The sequence below is a fragment of the Pristiophorus japonicus genome, chromosome 19 (assembly GCF_044704955.1).
Source record: "Pristiophorus japonicus isolate sPriJap1 chromosome 19, sPriJap1.hap1, whole genome shotgun sequence".
Taxonomy (NCBI): domain Eukaryota; kingdom Metazoa; phylum Chordata; class Chondrichthyes; family Pristiophoridae; genus Pristiophorus; species Pristiophorus japonicus.
The window spans coordinates 73645733-73665057 of record NC_091995.1 but is presented as its reverse complement, the minus strand read 5'-3'; the positions used below and the strand labels follow the sequence as shown (position 1 = coordinate 73665057).

The window sequence follows — 19325 nt, the reverse complement described above, 5'->3', positions numbered from 1 at the left end:
ATGTCTTTTTAAAGATTGACAATACGGCAGCAGTTGAGGTTGGGCAAGTGATGGAAGGTATCGCCAGGCAGGGAGGCTTCATTCGGACCAAGGTGTCATCAACTTTCACCCAGAGAGTGGTGAACCTGTGGAATTCTCTCCCACAGAAAGTTGTTGAGGCCAATTCACTAAATATATTCAAAAAGGAGTTAGATGAAGTCCTTATTACTAGGGGGATCAAGGGGTATGGCGAGAAAGCAGGAATGGGGTACTGAAGTTGCATGTTCAGCCATGAACTCATTGAATGGCGGTGCAGGCTAGAAGGGCCGAATGGCCTACTCCTGCACCTATTTTCTATGTTTCTGTGTCAGAGCTATAGCGGCCGCAGTGAGGGAAGGAATGTCTACCTGAGCTAAGTGCAATTGGTTTTAATTTTTACGATTCATGTGGATGTGACGTCAATAAATTATTGGGAATGTTTTTTTTTCCAGCTTTTTTTTTCCTTCACGGAAGCCTTTCTTAGGACACTCCAAGGCTGGCTGTTTATCTCGGGATTTTAATTTGCTCAGCGACCTAGTGCCCTAAGAGAGGTGTGGAACGCAGCTCAGGGCCCTGCTGGTGAATTTTGCGGCTGGAGACGCAAACCATTTCCTGGCGCAAAATTTACTTCTCTGCCTGGGTTAACGCCGCGACTGAATTTCTACCCCCATCTGTTTTATTTCATTTTCTACCCCCATCTGTTTTATTTCATTTTCTGTGGACACTTTCATTTATTGGTTATAAAAAATATTGGGGATGGGGGGAGGGGAGCGGTGCGAGAGAAAGGTTGTTTGATTGGGCGAGGCAAGAGTTCATATGTTGAAATCTCCAGGACTACCTCCAGCTAAAGTTGACAACCCTGGTACAGATGCAGGTTAAAGCCTCCTCTATTCTACCCCCAAAATGTGCCTCAGCAGCAACTCAGAACAGCATTCCCCCACCACTACATTACATGTTTCCATTTCCTACATGTGTATCTATCCTACGGTCCTTGGGCGAGAGTGTCACATTCGAAGTGTATTTGGACTGCAGGCTTATTCCCAGAAGAACTAGCTCGAGACGGCCCACTCTCATTTCACTGAGGGCCATTAACATTGCCAGTATAACAACAACAACTTGCATTTATACAGCTCCTTTAACATCCCAAGGTGCCTCAAGAATTATCAAACATAATTTGGCATCAAGTCACATAAGGATATATTAGGACAGGTGACGAAATGCTTGGTCACAGAGGTAGGTTTTAATGAGCGGCTTTAAAGGAGGAGAGGCAGAGTGGTTTAGAGAGAAAATTCCAGAGCTTCGGGCCTAGGCAGGTGGCAGGAAAAGTTAATGACACTGTTCTTAAAAAAAAACAACCACAGCTTTAAATGTAGAGGCATAGAGTACGAAAGCAAGGAAGTTATGTTAAACCTTTATAGATCACTAGTTAGGCCTCAGCTGAAGTATTGTGTCCAATTCTAGGCCTTGGAGAGGGTGCAGATGAGATCTACCAGGGATGAGAGACTTCAGTTTTGTGGCGAGACTAGGAGCTCATGTGGTTGACTCGTGGGTGTCTGCTGATTAATGCTGTGATAAAGGGGTAAAGGCTAAGAATTAGTCAGCATTACTGACTACATTAGTCAGAGGCTGTCAATTTTGATTTATCCCTCCTCCAATTGCCCCGCCCAGTCAAATGAAATGGTGGAGTCATTTAATTATAAGTAATGTTAATTATTCAGACAATCTGCTTTATCAGCTAAATGTGAATTTTAAAATTGTTTGCAGTGTAGGTAATGTCAAACAATTAATACCTTAAAATTAGTTGTCACAAAAGCAAAATGTTTTATTTAAGTAGATTTTATGATGTCATAAAGCTTTGCCTACAGTAAAGATTCAATAATAACTTTCAAAAGGGAATTGGATAAATACGCAAAGGGGAAAAATTTTCAGGGCTATGCGGAAATTGTGGGACTAATTGGATAGTTCTTTCAAAGAGCTGGCACAGGCTCGATGGGCTGAATGACCTCCTTCTGTGCTGTATCATTCTATGAGTACAGGAACTTTAGGTTGTATTTATAAAAACATTTCTCTCTCATAAGAACATAAGAATTAGGAGCAGGAGTAGGCAATTTGGCCCCTCGAGCCTGCTCCGCCATTCAATAAGATCATGGCTGATCTTCGACCTCAACTCCTCTTTCCTGCACTATCCCTTAATATTCAAAAATCTATCGATCTCTGTCTTGAATATACTCAACAAGCTGCGGTACAGAATTCCAAAGAAACTTCATCTCAATCCTAAATGGCTGACCCCTTATTCTGAAACTGTGACCCCTGGTTCTCGACTCCCTAGTCAGGGGAAACATCCTCCCTGCATCTACTCTGTCAAGCCCTGTAAGAATTTTGAATGTTTCAATGAGATCATCTCTCATTCTTCTAGCTCTCAGCTTAAATGGGGGAGTGGAATCAATGATCGGGCAGATTGTAAATGGTCCATGGAACGAGCGTTTTGGATGGGCCAAATGGAGGTTTGGTTCTGTGCTTTTGTATATTGTAGGACATCATTGAGGTGTATAAAATTATGAGGGGGCTAGATATAGTGGATAGAAAGGGCCTATTTCCCTGGGCAGAGATGTAAAGTAATTGGTAGGAGGTTTAGAGGGAATTTGAGGGGAACTTTTTCACCCAGAGGGTGGTGGGGCTCTGGAACTCACTGCCTGAAAGGGTGGTAGAGGCAGAAACCCTCACCACATTTAAAAAGTACTTGGATGTGCACTTGAAGTGCTGTAACCTGCAGGGTTACAGACCTAGAGCTGGAAAGTGGGATGAGCCTCTTGTTGGCCGGCATGAACACAATGGGCCGAAATGGCCTCCTTCCATGCTGTAAACTTCTATGATTCTACGATTATGGATCTCCTAATAGCTGGTCATAGAATTACAAAGGAAATGACTTGGAAGAAAATCACCTTCCCATCTCCTTGACTAAAGATGGTGTGTGACGAAAGGTGCATAGACTAAAAAATAAAATGCCTTGAAGTAAGGCCTGTGTCTAGTTGTACTGTCTAGATGTCAGCAAAAGATTGATGACCCCTTGTTCTCTTTACAAATGCTAATCAATCGGTTTGGAGTATCAGCTTAGCTCACAGGTAAGCAAGTCTTGCCTCTGAGTCAGAAGGTTGTCACTTCAACCTGCACTCCAGGACTTGAGCACACAATTTACAAAAACAACTTGCATTTATATAGAGCCTTCAATGTTGCAAAACATCCCATGGCGCTTCACAGGAGCGTTATCGAACAAAATTTGACACTGAGCGACATATTCGGGCAGGTGACTAAAGGCTTGGTCAAAGAGTTAAGTTTTAAGGAGCGTCTTAAAGGAGGTGAGAGTTGGAGAGCTTAGGGCCTAGGCAGCTGAAGGCGCAGCCACCAATGGAGGAGCACGAGGGGCCAGAATTGGAGAGGCGCAGAGATCGCGGAGGGTTGCAGTGCTGGAGGTTAGAGATAGGGAGGAGAGGCTCTGCAGTGATCTGGAAACAAGAATGAGAATTTTAAAACTGAGCTGTTTCCAGACTGGATAGCAATTTAGGTCAGTGGCCACTTGGGTGATGGGTGAGTGGAGGAGTGGCAAAAGATCGTATGGGGGTGCAGCAAATAAGGGTGCAGGGCCCAGAAGAGCCAGGGGCAGCACGGGCCAGCCCACACTGCGATATCTGTGCGCATTAGGTCCGTGCAGCAGAGCAGGTCAATCATCCTGGTTAACCACTGCCACTGGATAAAGGCCGAGCTCTGTCAAGCTTGTGTAGTGGCTGGTGTGCAACAGTCACCACACGTTAATAAAAAATCCACGCATAGGCATCTTCCACCCCTTCAATTGGAGTTCAGAACTGGAATATAGGGTCCTTCATTGAAACATCTGTGAACCCTTATGGAAGCAAGTCATCCTCGTTCGAGGGACCGCCTATGATGATGATGGGTGAGTGAGCGGGATTTGGTGCGAGTTAGGATATGGGCAGTAAAGTTTTGGATGATCTCAAGTTTAGGGAGGGTGCAAGGTGGGAGAGGATTGGAATAGTCAAGTCTAGAGGTAATAAAGGCATGGATGAAGGTTCCAGCAGCAGATGAGCTGAATCAATCTAGGCTGACACTTCACCCGCAGAAGTGAGAGAACACTGCATAGTCTTTTGGATGAAACTGGTGCAATGTCTGCCTGTTCAGGTGGACATGAATCATCCTATGGAATGGGAGTTTGCTGCATGTCCTCCTGACCAACATCATCAAAACAGATTAACTGGTCATTTATCTCATTTGTGGGACCTTGCTATGTGCAAATTAGCTGCAGCATGTGATCACACTTCAGAAAAAAAGTGAATTGGCTATGAAGTGCTTTTCAACATCCTGAGGTGGTGAAAGGAGTTATATAAACTTTTTCCTTTCCTCTTCCGACGAGCGAGCTCACAGAAAGCGTGTTCCGTTTACCAACTCTCAACATTAGAACAACTTTTGCAACCACCTGAAAATCAGACGCTAAGAAAGTAAAAGATTGTATTCAAGTAGACTTTATTTATCAGTTTAGAAATTCTTATGCTCAAAGAATCCTGTCAAGCAGCTCTCTTTTAGATGCCCTTTTGTTTCAGATAGCTGTCCATGTCGTGGACCTTCTTGTTGAGTAGGCCACCATGGACTCCCTTTTTGCCCATCACAAACACCATGGTCTTGATGGTTTTGCCAATGCAGATGCTCTTGCCTTGACCGCCCTTCATCCTGACGTCCATCACTCCGTCATTGTTGATCATAAGGTTGTCCCTGATGACCGAGCACTTCTTACCCCCGATGGTGATGCCAGTTATTAAGAAAGCCTTGCGATCCTGTCCTATTAACATGCTGACCTCCTGTGGGGAGATGGCGGCCAACACGCCACCGGGCTTGGAAGCCCAGACGGACCTGTTGTCAGCGTGGCCCACAATGGCCGCATCTTCCACATTCTTATCCTTCAATATACTGTTGATATAATTCTTCCAGTCAGACATTCTCTCCTTGATCGAAGATTGATTTCAAACACAACTCTCCTTGATGATGTCTCACCAACAGCAGATCATTAATGTGAAAGGACTTAACAGGCAACAGCTTTGTAAAGTGACACATCATTATGACATCAAAATAGCAATCTGTGACATCATAAAGATAACATCATCTCTTTATAGGTGTCAGTTTCACCAGTGCTAGTTGCTGTGACAAGTAGGGTATTTTATATACAGGTTTCAAGACAATGCATTAATTAGCTAAGAAATAAAATATGTCCTGATTAAGTGGAACACTTTCATGTTTATAAAACTAGTTATTACTCAATATCAAAAGTAATCAGTATGACCTGATTACTTTTAAGACTTTAAAGGATAGACGAAGAGATGTTTCCACTTGTGGGGGAGGCCTGAACTAGGGGCCATAAATACAAGAGAGTCACTAATAAATCCAATAGGAAATTCGTGAGAAATGTCTTTACCCAGAGAGTGGTGAGAATGTGGAACTCGCTACCACAAGGGAGTAGTTGAGGTGAATAGTATCGATGCATTTAAGGGGAGGCTAGAGAAGCATGTGAAGGATAAAGGAACAAAAGGTTATGCTGATAGGGTGAGATGAAGAGGGGTGTGAGGAGGCTTGTGTGGAACATAAACACTGGCATGGATGAGTTGGGCCGAATGGTCTGTTTCTGTGCTGTACATTCCATGTAATATTTTTCATTTCCTATGCCAGCCATGCCATTAGTGCTGAATTAAGTTTTGTGTTGTGCACCAGGAACTGAATGAACTGTGACTACCCAATCTCAAATGACACTTTTGACTCCCCTTGCATATTGCCATCTGTGTTTTACCAGTCAACCCAGGGAAATCGGACATTCTGCTAATAGATCACAACACTGACTCCTCAATCCTGGGGAGACAGGGAAAAACACTGGAGACTAGATACGTGGGAAAGGAATCATTTGGATAAGTGAACTGGGTGGTTGTAGAATGGAAATAAACAGTGTGGACTGTAAATCAGATATTTATTGTGTCCCCATCACAAAATAAGAAATTCCAGACAAATATTTCGACATTGAAGTATTTTAATCTGTTGCAAAAAAATGCCTCAAAATCATTCTACATATTCATGATACTTATCCTTTAAATAAAACACCAACCATAATTAGAAAAAATGTTTTTCACATGCCCAACCCGGAAAATAAACTGCAAGGTACTTGCGCTTACTAAATATTTACAGTAACAATGCGATGAAGGAAATTCATGGTCTGAACCATCTAACTGAGTAGCCCGTCCCTTATGTACAGCCACTGCATTGTACAGAGAAACCGCAGTCTGCAGCAGCACGCGCTTGGTCTGTGCAGCAGAGCTGGTCTCCAGTCATCTTGGGTAACCCTTGCCACTGGACCAAGACCTAGCTCTGTCTAGTCCATGTGGTGGCTGGTGTGCAATGGCCATTCCACGTTAAAAGAATTTATACACAGGCATCTTCTACACTTCAAAATGAAGTTCTGGACCTGGAACTTCAGGTCCCTCATGAAAACACCCGAGAACTTGTTTTCTTTGGTGTGGAAGCTGGTCATCCTTGACCCCGAGGGATTGCCTAATACTACTACATGTATCCGTCTGATCCAACAGCATTACTGGGCAAGACGGGTCTACTTTCCACTTTACTGAACTAGGAACTGGTATGGGAGTAAATCATGGTTTTACAGAGAATTTGTATCTATCTTTCTGTTGCTGGTATAGGTCCACCGGGTAACTCACAAGTCACCTCCTATGGCACTTTTTTTTGGGGGGGGGTATGCTCATAAAATTACTTTGAAATGCAGTAATGGACCCAATGATCTAAAATGATCTTCTGATCTGTGCTTTATACCATTCAAATCACCAATTGTGGCTCCATCGCTATTCAAAATATATCAGTCTGTCAGTACAAGTGTGAGTGCCAATTGGACTTGTGCCCATGAGCTACCAGCATTGAGCATTTGTTTGGTGGCGACGGGCAAGGACTGTTTCTATAAAGTCCAATCAACCCTACACTTACACTATAGCAAATGTATCTGGAAAAAAGAAAAATACTTATATTTCTATAGCACCTTTCACGACCACCAGACATTCCAAAGTGCTCTACAGCCACTTTTTGAACTGTAGTCACTGTTGTAATGTGGGAAACACGGCAGGCAATTTGCGCACAGCAAGCTCCCAAGAGCAATGTGATAATGGCCAGATCATCTGTTTTTTTTAAAAAAAGTGATGTTGATGGAGGGATAAATATTGGCCAGGTCACCGGGGAAAACTCCCCTGCTCTTCTTTGAAGTGATGCCGTGGGATCTTGTTCATCCACCCGAGAGCACAGATCTGCCTAAAGTTACCTTTTAAACTGAAGCTTGCTAGGACTTGCAGAGTTTAAAAAAAATAGGGCTAAGTGGAGTCACCCATTTGAGACCAGTGTCAGTCCACTGGTGTGCGTTAGTGCCAGAGAATTACACTGCAAGACTTAAAACGTAAGACTTAAAAAGCAGAACTTTGGTGCTATTTACATAAAAATTGCATTTCGGATATTCCCAGTGGAGCACCTGCTCAAGCGCGTGAGCTCACTGAGCAAGGACTAAAACTGATCCTGGGAACTCAAATCTGTAAAAAGAAAATAGTCTCAATAAAACACAGCGGCAATAAACACCCTCCAATTTTTCCCACCCAAAGGGTAGCCAAGTCGTGGAATAAGTTACCAGGGATGGCTATCTAAGCGGACAGCACAAGTAGGTTCAAAGGTCAATCTGGCGCGTCTCTGGACAAAGTAGTTGAGATTATATAGTGACAAAGCAGTTAGACGGAGCTGATCTACAAAACGGACAGGCTCGTTTGGCTTGCTGATTTAAAAAAAAAAATTCTGGTTTCTTTACATATGAAATCTAAAAAATGGCTCTTGTCCCAAACTCGTACATGATAAATTACATTCCCAAGACGCAACTCCATCCAAGAGCAAAGCAAGAGACTGTAACAATATAATAAGTTATTTAAAATATTGAGCAAATAGGAATTTTGATACCAGCCGATTGTACTCTCGGGTTGAGAACCGCAGACTCCAGAGAATATAATGGTGGGCAACACGCAAGGCAACAATGTGCTAATGGTCCTCTGCAGTGGTATACCAGTATCAGACAGGCCAGGGTGGTTGGGAATGAAAAATGATACTGGACCACTTGGGAATGAACTGCTGGATTATCATTAGCAATCAGTGAAAGGCAACCTTCACACTCAAACAATCCCAGCTGCAAGTAAAATTGTGAAAATATCTTTTCAGTGAATTTGCCAATTTGCCTTTCCCATCCCTCACCCCCACCCTCCCCACACCCCCTACCCCCCCCCCAGAAGGAAATGGTTCAGTCTCTGAAACGCCTGCTGGTGCCTTTGCTCGTTGATTAGGACACGACGGTACGACCTGGTCAGAGGGGAGAAGAGTCTGCAGCAGGCTGCGTTGGATCAGCTTGCTGCAATCGTGGTGCCACTGCCCAGCTTCATGATCACCTGCTGGCAGTCGCTGACAGACCGCTTGTCCCCGAGTTTCTCCAGCGTACGTGCAGCCTCGGCCAGCATGACTGCTCTCTGACCCGGAGAGGAAAGAAAAGAGAGGGGAAGGTGACGGCATGCCAGGAGTATGGCCGTCGCTCTCTCTCTCTGGCCTGGAAGTGTGTCCAATTCACCTGTTTAAAAAAAGTATAAAATATTTTTGCAACTCTGTTCTCATTTAATGCATTTGAGGCTCATTTATTGGAATTCCAAACATGTACTTCCTGTTGTGCTGTACAGGTTATTCTAATTTTTAAAAAAAGCAACCTTGCTGATTTTCACAGAGTAAAGTTTCAAGATGCTAAACCAGCCTGCAATTCTGTTTGCTATTGTAACAATAGTTGCTTCGCTGCTTAAAATAAACGAGCAAACACCTTCATTGCAATGGAAAACAAAGAACATAAGAATTAGGAGCAGGAGTAGGCCATTCGGCCCCTTGAGCCTGCTCCGCCATTCCTTAGATGAGGAGAAATTTCTTCACTCAGAGGGTGGTGAATCTTTGGAATTCTCTACCCAAAGGGCTGTGGATGCTCAATCGTTGAGTATATTCAAGACCGAGATCGATAGATTTTGGATATTACCTCAACTCCAGTTTGCTGCACTATCCCCATATTCCCTTAATATCCGATCTGGAGAATTTCAAAGATTCACCACCCTTTGAGTGAAGAAATTTCTCCTCATCCAAGTCCTAAATGGCCGGCCCCTTATTCTGAGACTGTGACCCCTGGTTCTAAACTCCCAAGCCAGGGGGAAACAGCCTCCCTGCATCTACCCTGTCAAGCCCTGTAAGAATTTTGTATGTTTCAATGAGATCACCCCTCATTCTTCTAAACTCTAGAGAATATAGGCCTAGTCTACTCAATCTCTCGTCATAGGACAATCCCTTCAGCCCAGGAATCAGTCAGATTTAAAAAACATCTAAAAGGGTTTGCATATGAACAATTTAGAATATGCATGCTAAAATGTGTCATTTTGGACAGGAATCCTGGATCTTTGATTGAATTCCAGAGTTCAGGTGTATGACGACTGAAGGCCTGGCCACTGACGGTAGAGACTAGGAGGGGGAAAAGAGATATACAGTAGACTAGAACAGAAGAGTGAAGACTGTGGAAGGGTGATGCGAGGCTATTGAGGAATTTGTAAACAAGGACAAAAAATTTTATGGGACAATTCAAATGGGCTACAGTTCCTCGGTAAGCTCAACATTCCATGTGGACACAGCCCCACACATTGATTTGGAAGTCACGACTTGTGCATCAGCTTTCTAAATAGTGACTAGCATTCATAAAAGAAAACTCCTTGTACGCACAGCAACAAAACCTTCTGAATCACCTTGCTACAAATTGTGTCCAATTCTGGGCACCACATGTTAGGAAGGATGTCAAGGCCTTGGAGAGGGTGCAGAGGAAATTTACTAGAATCAGGGATGAGGGACTACAATTACATGGAGAGACTAGAGAAGTTTGGATTGTTCTCCTTGAAGCAGAGAACATTAAGGGGAGATTTAAGAGGTGCCCAAAATTATGAGTGGTTTTGATAGAGTAAATAATGAGAAATGGTTTCCAGTGGCAGGAGGGTCGGTAACCAGAGGACACAGATTTAAAGTAACTGGCAAAAGAACCAGAGAAGAACTTGCACTTCCTATAGCGCCTTTCACGACCACCAGGCATCTCAAAGCGCTTTACAGCCAATGAAGTACTTTTGGAGTGTCGTCAGTGTTGTAATGTAGCAAACGCGGCAGCCAATTTACACTCAGCAAGCTCCCACAAACAGCAATGTGATAATGACCAGATAATTTATTTTTGTTATGTTGATTGAGGGATAAATATTGGCCAGGACACCAGGGAGAACTCCGCTGCTCTTCTTCAAAATAGTGCCGCGGGATCTTTCACGTCCACCTGAGAGCAGACTCGGTTTCACGGCACCTCTGACAGTGCAGCACTCCCTCAGCACTGCACTGGAGTGTCAGCCTAGATTTTTGTGCTCAAGTCCCTAAAGTGGGACTTGAATCCACAACCTACTGACTCAAGGAGGTGAGTGCGCGCTGCCCACTGAGCCACAGCTGACCCAAGAGGGGAGAGGAGGAGAATTTTTTTTCATGCAGCAAGTTATGATGATCTGGAATGCACTACCTGAAAGGGTAGTGGAAGCAGATTCAATAGTAATTTGCGCAAGGGAATTTAATAATTACTTGAAAGGGGGGAGGGGGGGGGGGGGGAACATGCTATTGATTTTCAACAAGGCTGTGGAGAAAGAGAAGGGGAATGGGACTAATTGGATAGCTTGTTCAAAGAGCCGGCACAAGCGCAATGTGCTGAAAAGCCTCTTTCTGTGCTGTACGATTCTATGAACACAAAAAGATACAAGGCACAATGTAACACGTTTTAAAATAGTTGAAAATCAAGATCATATTTCTATCTGCAACAATACTATCTCATCAGGATGACCTACTAGATTGTACACCAAAACCGTCAGCAGTGAAAGCTGGACTACTGGTATAAAATGTATTCACCTTGTTGGATGGGGTGTGAAGTACGTCGTCTCAGACTGTGCTCCAGAAGCTGGTGGGTTCGAGTTGGGCTTGCACCCGCCATTAACCGAACAGTTGCTTCATGCAAAAACATCTAAAAAGAAATGTCAAGCACAACGACAAAAACTATTAAAACACCCAACAATTGTATAATCTGATACAAACACCCGTTCGCCCATCACCAGAGTGCTCGATGACCTGCATTGGTTCCCGGTCCAGCAACGTCTCGATTTTAACATGCTCATCCTAGTTTTCAAATCCCTCCATGGCCTCCCCGCCCCCCTCCCTATCTCTGTAACCTCCTTCAGTCCTACAGCCTTCTGAGATCTCTGCGCTCCTCCAATTCTGCCTCTTGCGTATTGCCGATTTTCATCACTCCGCCATTGGCGGCCGTGCCTTCAGCTACCGAGGCCCCAAGCTCAGGATTTCCCTCTGTAAATCTCTTCATAGAAAATAGGTGCAGGAGTAGGTCATTCGGCCCTTCGAGCCTGCACCACCATTCAATATCATGGCTGATCATTCACCTCAGTACCCCTTTACTGCTTTCTCTCCATACCCCTTGATCCGTTTTTAGCCATAAAGGCCATATCTAACTCCATCTTGAATATATCCAACAACTCTCTGCGGTAGAGAATTCCACAGGTTAGCGACTCTGAATGAAGAAGTTTCTCCTCATCTCGGTCCTAAATGGCTTACCCCTTATCCTTAAGACTGTGACCCCTGGTTCTGGACTTCCCAAACTTCACCTCTCTCCCCTCCTTTAACATGTTTCTTAAAACTTACCTCTGATCAAGCTTTTGGTCAGCTGTCCTAACATTTCCTTATGTGGCTCGGTGTCAAAGTTTGTTGGAGAACACTCACGTAAAGCGCCATGGGACATTTGATTACGTTAAAGGCGCTATATAAATGCAAGTTGTTGTATTGCAGTTGCATTGAAAAACCGTGGACGTTTACAGCACGGAATGCAGCAATTCTCTTTTCTATGCTGTTTCTTTGCTACAACAATCCAAAACTAATTCTAGCACCCTGCACTGCATCGTTCTCGGTATCAAATATTATCCAATTTCCCCGTAAAAAGTGCCTTGGTTTCTGCCTCAACCACTCGTCTCTCTTCATGCCCCAACAACCCTCTGAGCAAATAAATACATCCTCAAGCATCACCACTGACTCTCCAACCAGGAGAAATAGCCTTTCCCGACCAAAACCCTTCATCATTTTAAACACTGATTAAATAGTGTCTTAGTCACCTCTGCGCCAGTGGAAACAGTCCCACTGTCTCAAGTCTCTCCTCAAATTATATGTAGAAACATAGAAAATAGGTGCAGGAGTAGGCCATACGGCCCTTCGAGCCTGCACCACCATTCAATAAGATCATGGCTGATCATTCAACCTCAGTACCCCTTTCCTGTTTTCTCTCCAACATTAAGAGAAGGGAGTACCAGCAGCTACAGGTTCTTTTGAGGGTGATACGCCCTCCTTTTAAACTATTTTCTCACTGAACCGTCTTTTTTATATAAATGGATTTTTTTTTTGATTAAATGGAAACGGTCAATGAAATTCTGCTGGAGGCAAACTAAGATTGGTGCAAGAACAGAAGAATTAGGAGCAGGTGTAGGCCACATGGCCCCTTGAGCCTGCTCCGCCATTCAATATCATGGCTGATCTTCGACCTCAACTCCACTTTTCCACCCGATCCCCATATCTCTTGATTCCCCTAGAGTCCAAAATTCTATCTATCTCAGCCTTGAATACACTCAACGATACAGCATCCACAGCCCTTTGGGACTACAAAGCCCTATACAATTGTAGCAAGACTTCCTTATTCTTATACTCCAACCCCCTTGCAATAAAGGCCAATGTGCCATTTCCCTTCCTTATTGCTGCTGCACCTGCATGCTAACTTTCTGTGCTTCCTGTGGGAGGACACGAAAATCTCTCTGAACACCAACATTTAATAGTTTCTCGCCATTTATGTACTCATTAATTAGCATTTCAGCAATGCTGTCATTGTAACAACTCAACATCAATCCAAGTTTATTGGCATTTAGTTTACAGCTGGTATAAAAAAAAGGCAGAAAGGCAGACTTGCATTTATATAGCATGTTCACGATCTTAGGACATTCCAAAGCACTTTACAGCCAGTAAAGTACTTTTGAAGTGTAGTCACTGTTGTAATGTAGGAAAAGTGGCAGTCAAATTGCACACAGCAAGCTCCCATAAACGGCAATGTGATGACGACCAGATAATCTGTTTTTAGTGATGTTGATTGAGGAATAAATACTGAGCAGGACACCAGGGAGAACTCCCCCGCTCCTCTTCGAAAAATATTTCCATGGGACCACCTGAGAGAGTAGACAGGGCCTCGGTTTAATATCTCATCCGAAAGACGGCACCTCCGACAGTGCAGCACTCCTTCAGCACTCCACTGGAGAGTCAGTCTAGATTTTTGTGCTCAAGTCTCAATATCTTGGTTTTGAACTGTAATCTTGGTTTTAATGATAAAAGTCTCTGACTAGAGTCAGAAGGTTATGGTTTCAAGTCCCGCTCCTGGACTTGACTACATTACTGTAATATGTACTGAGGCAGTGCCAATTTTGTGGATGAAATCTGCTGTTCTGGTTCTTAGATAGATGCTAGAAATTATGAGGCACTACTTGAAAAACACAAGACAGTTTACCCAAAGACCAACATTCCTCCTTTGCCTAAATCACTGACTTTCATTGTATTTGAAGTGTTCTGAGACACAATAACATGTTCTATAAGTGCCCCATTGTGCATTTTTAAGAAAACAATGTATTGGAATGAACTGGCTCTACAAATAAAGTATAAAACTGACTAGGGCCAATTGTATTCCAGCTTATTAGCCGTGGTAATGTTTCATTGGAAGGAAAATTCTGGCCCATGCGCCCACGATCTTCCATTATGGGGCCTGTTACTTGGAAAATTCCCCACCCCAATGTGTATTAACTGTAAAGATCAGCGCATGGCTCTGTTTACATACCTTACGATGTGCAGGTTTAAATGTCTGACCAAGTTTCCGGAGACTGCTCAGGTCTCGTTGGAATCCTTTTAGTTCTGGACTCGAAGCTTGGTAGGTCTCACCCACAGCCTGGCTGGAGTTTGCCTGTTTCTGCCACAAGGTGGTACGAATGGACAGCAAAATATCGCAGACCAACAACTGCACAGCCTGCCAAGTACAAAGAAACAGAAATGTTGTCACCAGACAGATAGCAGAGTCGGGTTTCTTCCCCCTTCTTGTAAAATAGTTTATTTCACTGCTGCCACCTTTTTTACATTCTGCCTCAAATACCCAGCTTAAAAACATTGAAACGAAGTGGACAGGACAATATAAAAAAAACTTTTACAACTGATTAGTGCATCTATAAACAAGAACATAAGAAATAGGAGCCTCGAGCCTGCTCCGCCATTCAATAAGATCATGGCTGATCTGATCTTGGCCTCAACTCCACTTCCCTGCCCACTCCCCATAACTTGACTCCCTTATCATTCAAAAATCTGTTTACTGGATTGCTCAAAATAAATCACATTTTCATTCATGTTAAAGGGGATAATAATGAGAAATTGCCTTTTATGTTCACAAGCTGGAATTTGTGCTTTTCACCACTTCCTCAACTGTTTTACAGTATTTTTGCATAAGTTGCAGCTTACGATTATAAATGCTACAGATATTTCAATTCACATACATAAAATAAAAAGGACGTTTGAATTCAAGATGGACGACTAATTTAAAGCCATGTATTCATGTCTATCCCGAAGCACGTCACAGCTGGTGAATTCATGCTTGACAGATTTTTGGACTCTAGGGGAATCAAGGGGATCGGGCAGGAAAGTGGAGTTGAGGTCGAAGATTAACCCGGATCTCATTGATTGGCATACTCCTGCTCCTAATTCTTATGAATTACTTTAAAAGTGTGAATACTTTTGTGTTTTGCAGGCAAAGGTGGCAGACAATGTGTGCTTAGCAAGATGCAACATACAACAATGACACCAATTACCAGTTAGACTGTTTTAATTGCATTGGTTGAAGGATGAATGATGCTCTTCAAAAGTAAGAGTTAAATGGTACTAGATATGGATCAGTGAACAATGGGTACTTACAAGACATTTTACCATCTTCCACAGACAGCCTGGTTAGTCAGTAGCCGTTAACAAGCGTCAACGGGGAAAAACTAGCAATTTAAAAAAATTCGTTCATGGGATGTGGGCGTCGCTGGCAAGGCCAGCATTAATTGACCATCCCTAATTGCCCAGAGAAGGTGGTGGTGAACAGTCTTCTTGAACCATTGCAGTCTGTGTGGTGCTTAGTATATTTCTTTGTACAACTAAGTGGCTCGCTATGCCATTTCAGAGGATATTTAAGAGTCAGCCACATTGTTTTGGATCTGGGTCAATATAGGCCAGACCAGATAAGGAATAAGTGATCCAGGTGGGCTTTTACAACAGAACACGGTCACCATTACTGATACTAGCTTTTTAAAATTCCAGATTTAGTTAATGAACTGAATTTAAATTCCACAGCTGCCATTGTGGGGTTTGAACACATGTCTCCAGATCATTACTCCAGGCCTTTGGATTGCTAGTCCAGTAACATAACCACAATGCTACTGTTCCTGCAATAACATTCATTTAAATTACAATTGGGACAGTGTAGTGCACGGTGTAGACTATTAATGTTTGATTCTGCAAGCATGAGATACAAATCTAACGTTCATGCAGAAATCAGACACCTTTTCAAAAGAAGGAGGAGGAAAATACCTTGGGCTTTACTTCTAGGGAAGCCTGACCACTGTCTTTGCCACAGCTGGTAACGGAGAGGCATTGGAGAAGGTGCAAAAAATATTTACAAGGATAATACCAGAACTGAGGGGTCATAGCCATCAGGAAAGGCTGAACAGGCTGGAGCTCTTCTTTAGAAAAGAGAAGGCTGAGGGGTCACCTCAGAGGTCATTAAAATTCTGAAAGGAATTGATAGGGTAGGCGTAGAGAAGATGTTTCCAATTTTTGGGGAGACCAAAACTAGGGCCCATAAATATAAGGTAGTCACTAATAAATCCAATAGGGAATTCAGGAGGAACTTCTTAACCCAGTGGAACTCACTACCACATGGAGTAGTTGAGGCAAATAGCATAGATGCATTTAAGGGGATGCTAAATAAACACACGAGATAGAAAGGAAATAGAAGGTTATGCTGATAGGGTTAGATTAAGAGGGGTGGGAGGAGGCTCGTGTGGAGCATAAACACCGGCACGGACCAGTTGGGCCAAATGGCTAGTTTCTGTTCTTTAGATGCAATGTAACTTTTACAAACAGATTAGGGGCCCAGAAGCGCCATGCTAAAAATGGTGCATGTTGGCCTTTTGTAAAACATGTTCATTTCTCGATGCCCAGGGTGCACCTCTGTATTGCACTGCAGACACATTGCACAACATCGCTGGCACATGCAATGCAACTACAATGCACCACAGAGGCCACCATCTCTCTTCTCTCTGAAAGACCTGAGCACAATTTCGCCCTGGACCTGCATTTACCATCTCCACCATCCCCCCGCCCCCCCCACCCCCCCAAATGAAGCAGAATTTCTACCACTGCAAAAGTCGATTTGGCAAGGTGTGGAGCTGCAGGTGTGACCATGCAAATCTAATGCTTAGGCACAAAAACCATATCCCAAAGTGGGATGAAATCAATGAACGATACCGTACCTTGTGAAGGTTTGTATCCTGGTGTGGGCTGGAGACGGTTAAGCTGTTCCATAGAAATCCACTGGCCCGCTCACAATGCAGAAATGTTGTCTGGTGACCATCTAGTTTCCCCAACAGGGTTGCTTGCATAGCCTTATAGACGTGAAGAATTGCCTTTGGCAACGGGCTTCTATAAATAGAGTGAATAAATAAATGAGCCAATAGTGGAAATACCATAATAAACATACTTCCTATCAGAGAGTTGAATTGTTTTTTTTGGAGGGGAAGCGCAGGTTACAAAATGACACAATCACTAATCAAAGCTCCCCGCGTGTCCTGGTTATTACTTGGCGATTGTCCTCCTCCTTTGCTAAAATTCCTATGTTTTTGTCTTCAGGGCTATTATTTAACAGAACTGTGGTATGCAGGGGGGAAAAAAAATCATCCCTCATGTGCCAAGTGTAAAAGTGTGAAGTGACAATATCGGTCGTGCCCATCCATTACCACTAAACCTCTCGGGTCGTGATTTACTTTGCATTTTTTGGGGAAGCAAGGTTATAATAATGAGCATTTAAAATGATGTAGACTCAAATACCAGGGCTAAAAGGGTTAAATTAGGAGGACACAGACTAGACTCACATTCCCTCGAGATTAAGGGGTGATCTAATGGAGGTACTTATAGTTAAAAGGAGATGATAGGGTGGACAGAAACAATTTCCTCTGGTGGGAGAGTCCAGAACAAAGGGAATAACCTTAAAATTAGAGCCAGGCCATTCAGGGATGATGCCAGGAAGCACTTCTTCACACAAAGCATGTTGGAAATCTGGAACTCTCTCCCCCAAAAACTGTTGAGGCTGGTGTGGGGCAGAGGGGGGTGGGGGGGTGGGGTGGTCAATTGAACATTTCAAAACAGATTGATAGATTTTTGTTAGGCGAGGGCAGTAAAGGTTACAGAGCCAAGGCGGATAAATGGGGTCAAGATACAGAAATGCTATGATCTAACTGAATGGCAGAACAGGCTCGAGGGGCTGAATGGCCGCCTCCTGTCCCCATGTTTATGAAAATGACAACTGCTTTGGTGAAGGGCTTTCCATTAAAGTGGAACATTCTTATAACGAGACTCCATTTATTTATGGAAGAGAATTATTTCAGATCTCCAAAATCATTTACCGCTGCTTAAAAGCATCATCCTTTAGCCGCCCGTGATTCGGGAGAATGAGAAGTGCCGACTTACTCAGACATCTGCAATGATTTGGGGATTCGTTCCACTTCAGTGAACAGCCCCTTTGCTGTCGAATCGTCACCCTGAAGCCAGTGCACAGCAAATGTAACAATCAACGTCCACCACTTACTCACAGGGTCCGGACCTGACAATGCGAGGAAGGATCAATTTAGTGATGCAAGCAATGACTTTATTCTAATGCAAAATGGTTATAAGTTGCTTGTATAAATATAAAATATATGTTTTAGGTTTTTGTGCAAAGCATTCTTCCTAAAGGTTGAAGAACATGCGACACAGTTATTCCAAGTGGCTTCTATGAAGTGTAGTCAGGTCTGCAGGAAGACGCCTTTAACTTAAAGTAAGGTGACAGTTAAAGGGTTAACATGCTGCAAATCACCTGGGAGGACAGACGTACCAACGTCAGTGTTCTCGCTCAGGCCAACATCCCCAGCATTGAAGCACTGACCACACTCAACCAGCTCCATTGGGCGGGCCACATCGTCCGCATGCCCGACACGAGACTCCCAAAGCAAGCGCTCGACTTGGAACTCCTACACGGCAAGCAAGCCCCAGGTGGGCAGAGGAAGCGTTACAAGGACACCCTCAAGGCATCCTTGATAAAGTGCAACATCCCCACCGGCGCTTGGGAATCCCTGGCCCAAGACCGCCCAAAGTGGAAGGAGGAGCATCCAGGAGGGCTCTGAGTACCAAGTCTCGTCGTCGAGAGCATGCAGAAACCAAGCGCAGACAGCGGAAGGAGCGTGCGGCAAAGCAGACTCCCCACCCGCCCTTTCCTTCAACCACTGTCTGTCCCACCTGTGACAGAGACTGCAATTCTCGCTTTGGACTGTACAGTCACCTGAGAACTCACTGAGTGGAAGCAAGTGTTCCTTGATGTTGAGGGACTTCCTATGATGATGCTGCTGCTGCCAGCAGGAACGAAATGCAGGCAGACTACACAATGACAGGACAGGTAATGACTACAGCCCCACCAAGTCTGGAGTGGTCGCCTCACCCGTTTGAAATGCTAATGTCAACTTGGTTGCAGGAGTGAAAAACCCATAATAGACCTGAAACTCCCCATCAAAAACAGTTTAAGAACATATGAAATAGGAGCAGGAGTAGGCCATACGGCACCTCGAGCCTGCTCTGCCATTCAATAAGATCATGGCTGATCTGATCATGGACTCAACTCCACTTCCCTGCCCGCTCCCCATAACCCCTTATCGTTTAAGAAACTGTCTATTTCTATCTTCAATTTATTCAATGTCCCAGCTTCTACAGCTCTC

General features: G+C 43.8%; 2 protein-coding genes across 2 annotated transcripts in view; both read right to left on the bottom strand.

Moving 5' to 3' along the window:
• Nucleotides 1-4606: 4606 nt before the first annotated feature.
• On the bottom strand, nt 4607-5259 carry LOC139230486 (profilin-3-like). Its single transcript, XM_070862308.1, has one exon. It carries the CDS (start codon nt 5019-5021, stop codon nt 4608-4610), a length of 414 nt encoding a protein of 137 aa, XP_070718409.1. The 5' UTR covers nt 5022-5259; the 3' UTR covers nt 4607.
• Nucleotides 5260-8381: 3122 nt separating this feature from the next.
• The window catches only part of srebf2 (sterol regulatory element binding transcription factor 2), a 65579-nt gene continuing 54635 nt past the window's right edge, over nt 8382-19325 (bottom strand). Inside the window, exons 15-19 of the mRNA XM_070861608.1 lie at nt 18049-18181; nt 16836-17004; nt 14117-14302; nt 11098-11209; nt 8382-8719 (exon numbers count right to left, since the gene is read on the bottom strand). Of these exons, the coding sequence (XP_070717709.1) occupies nt 8499-8719; nt 11098-11209; nt 14117-14302; nt 16836-17004; nt 18049-18181 (821 nt within the window). The 3' untranslated portion in view covers nt 8382-8498. The remainder of the gene's footprint in view (nt 8720-11097; nt 11210-14116; nt 14303-16835; nt 17005-18048; nt 18182-19325) is intronic.

What these genes read in the sequence shown, in the direction of transcription:
- LOC139230486 (XM_070862308.1), bottom strand. Translation starts at nt 5,021, where the DNA reads ATGTCTGACTGGAAGAATTATATCAACAGTATATTGAAGGATAAGAAT.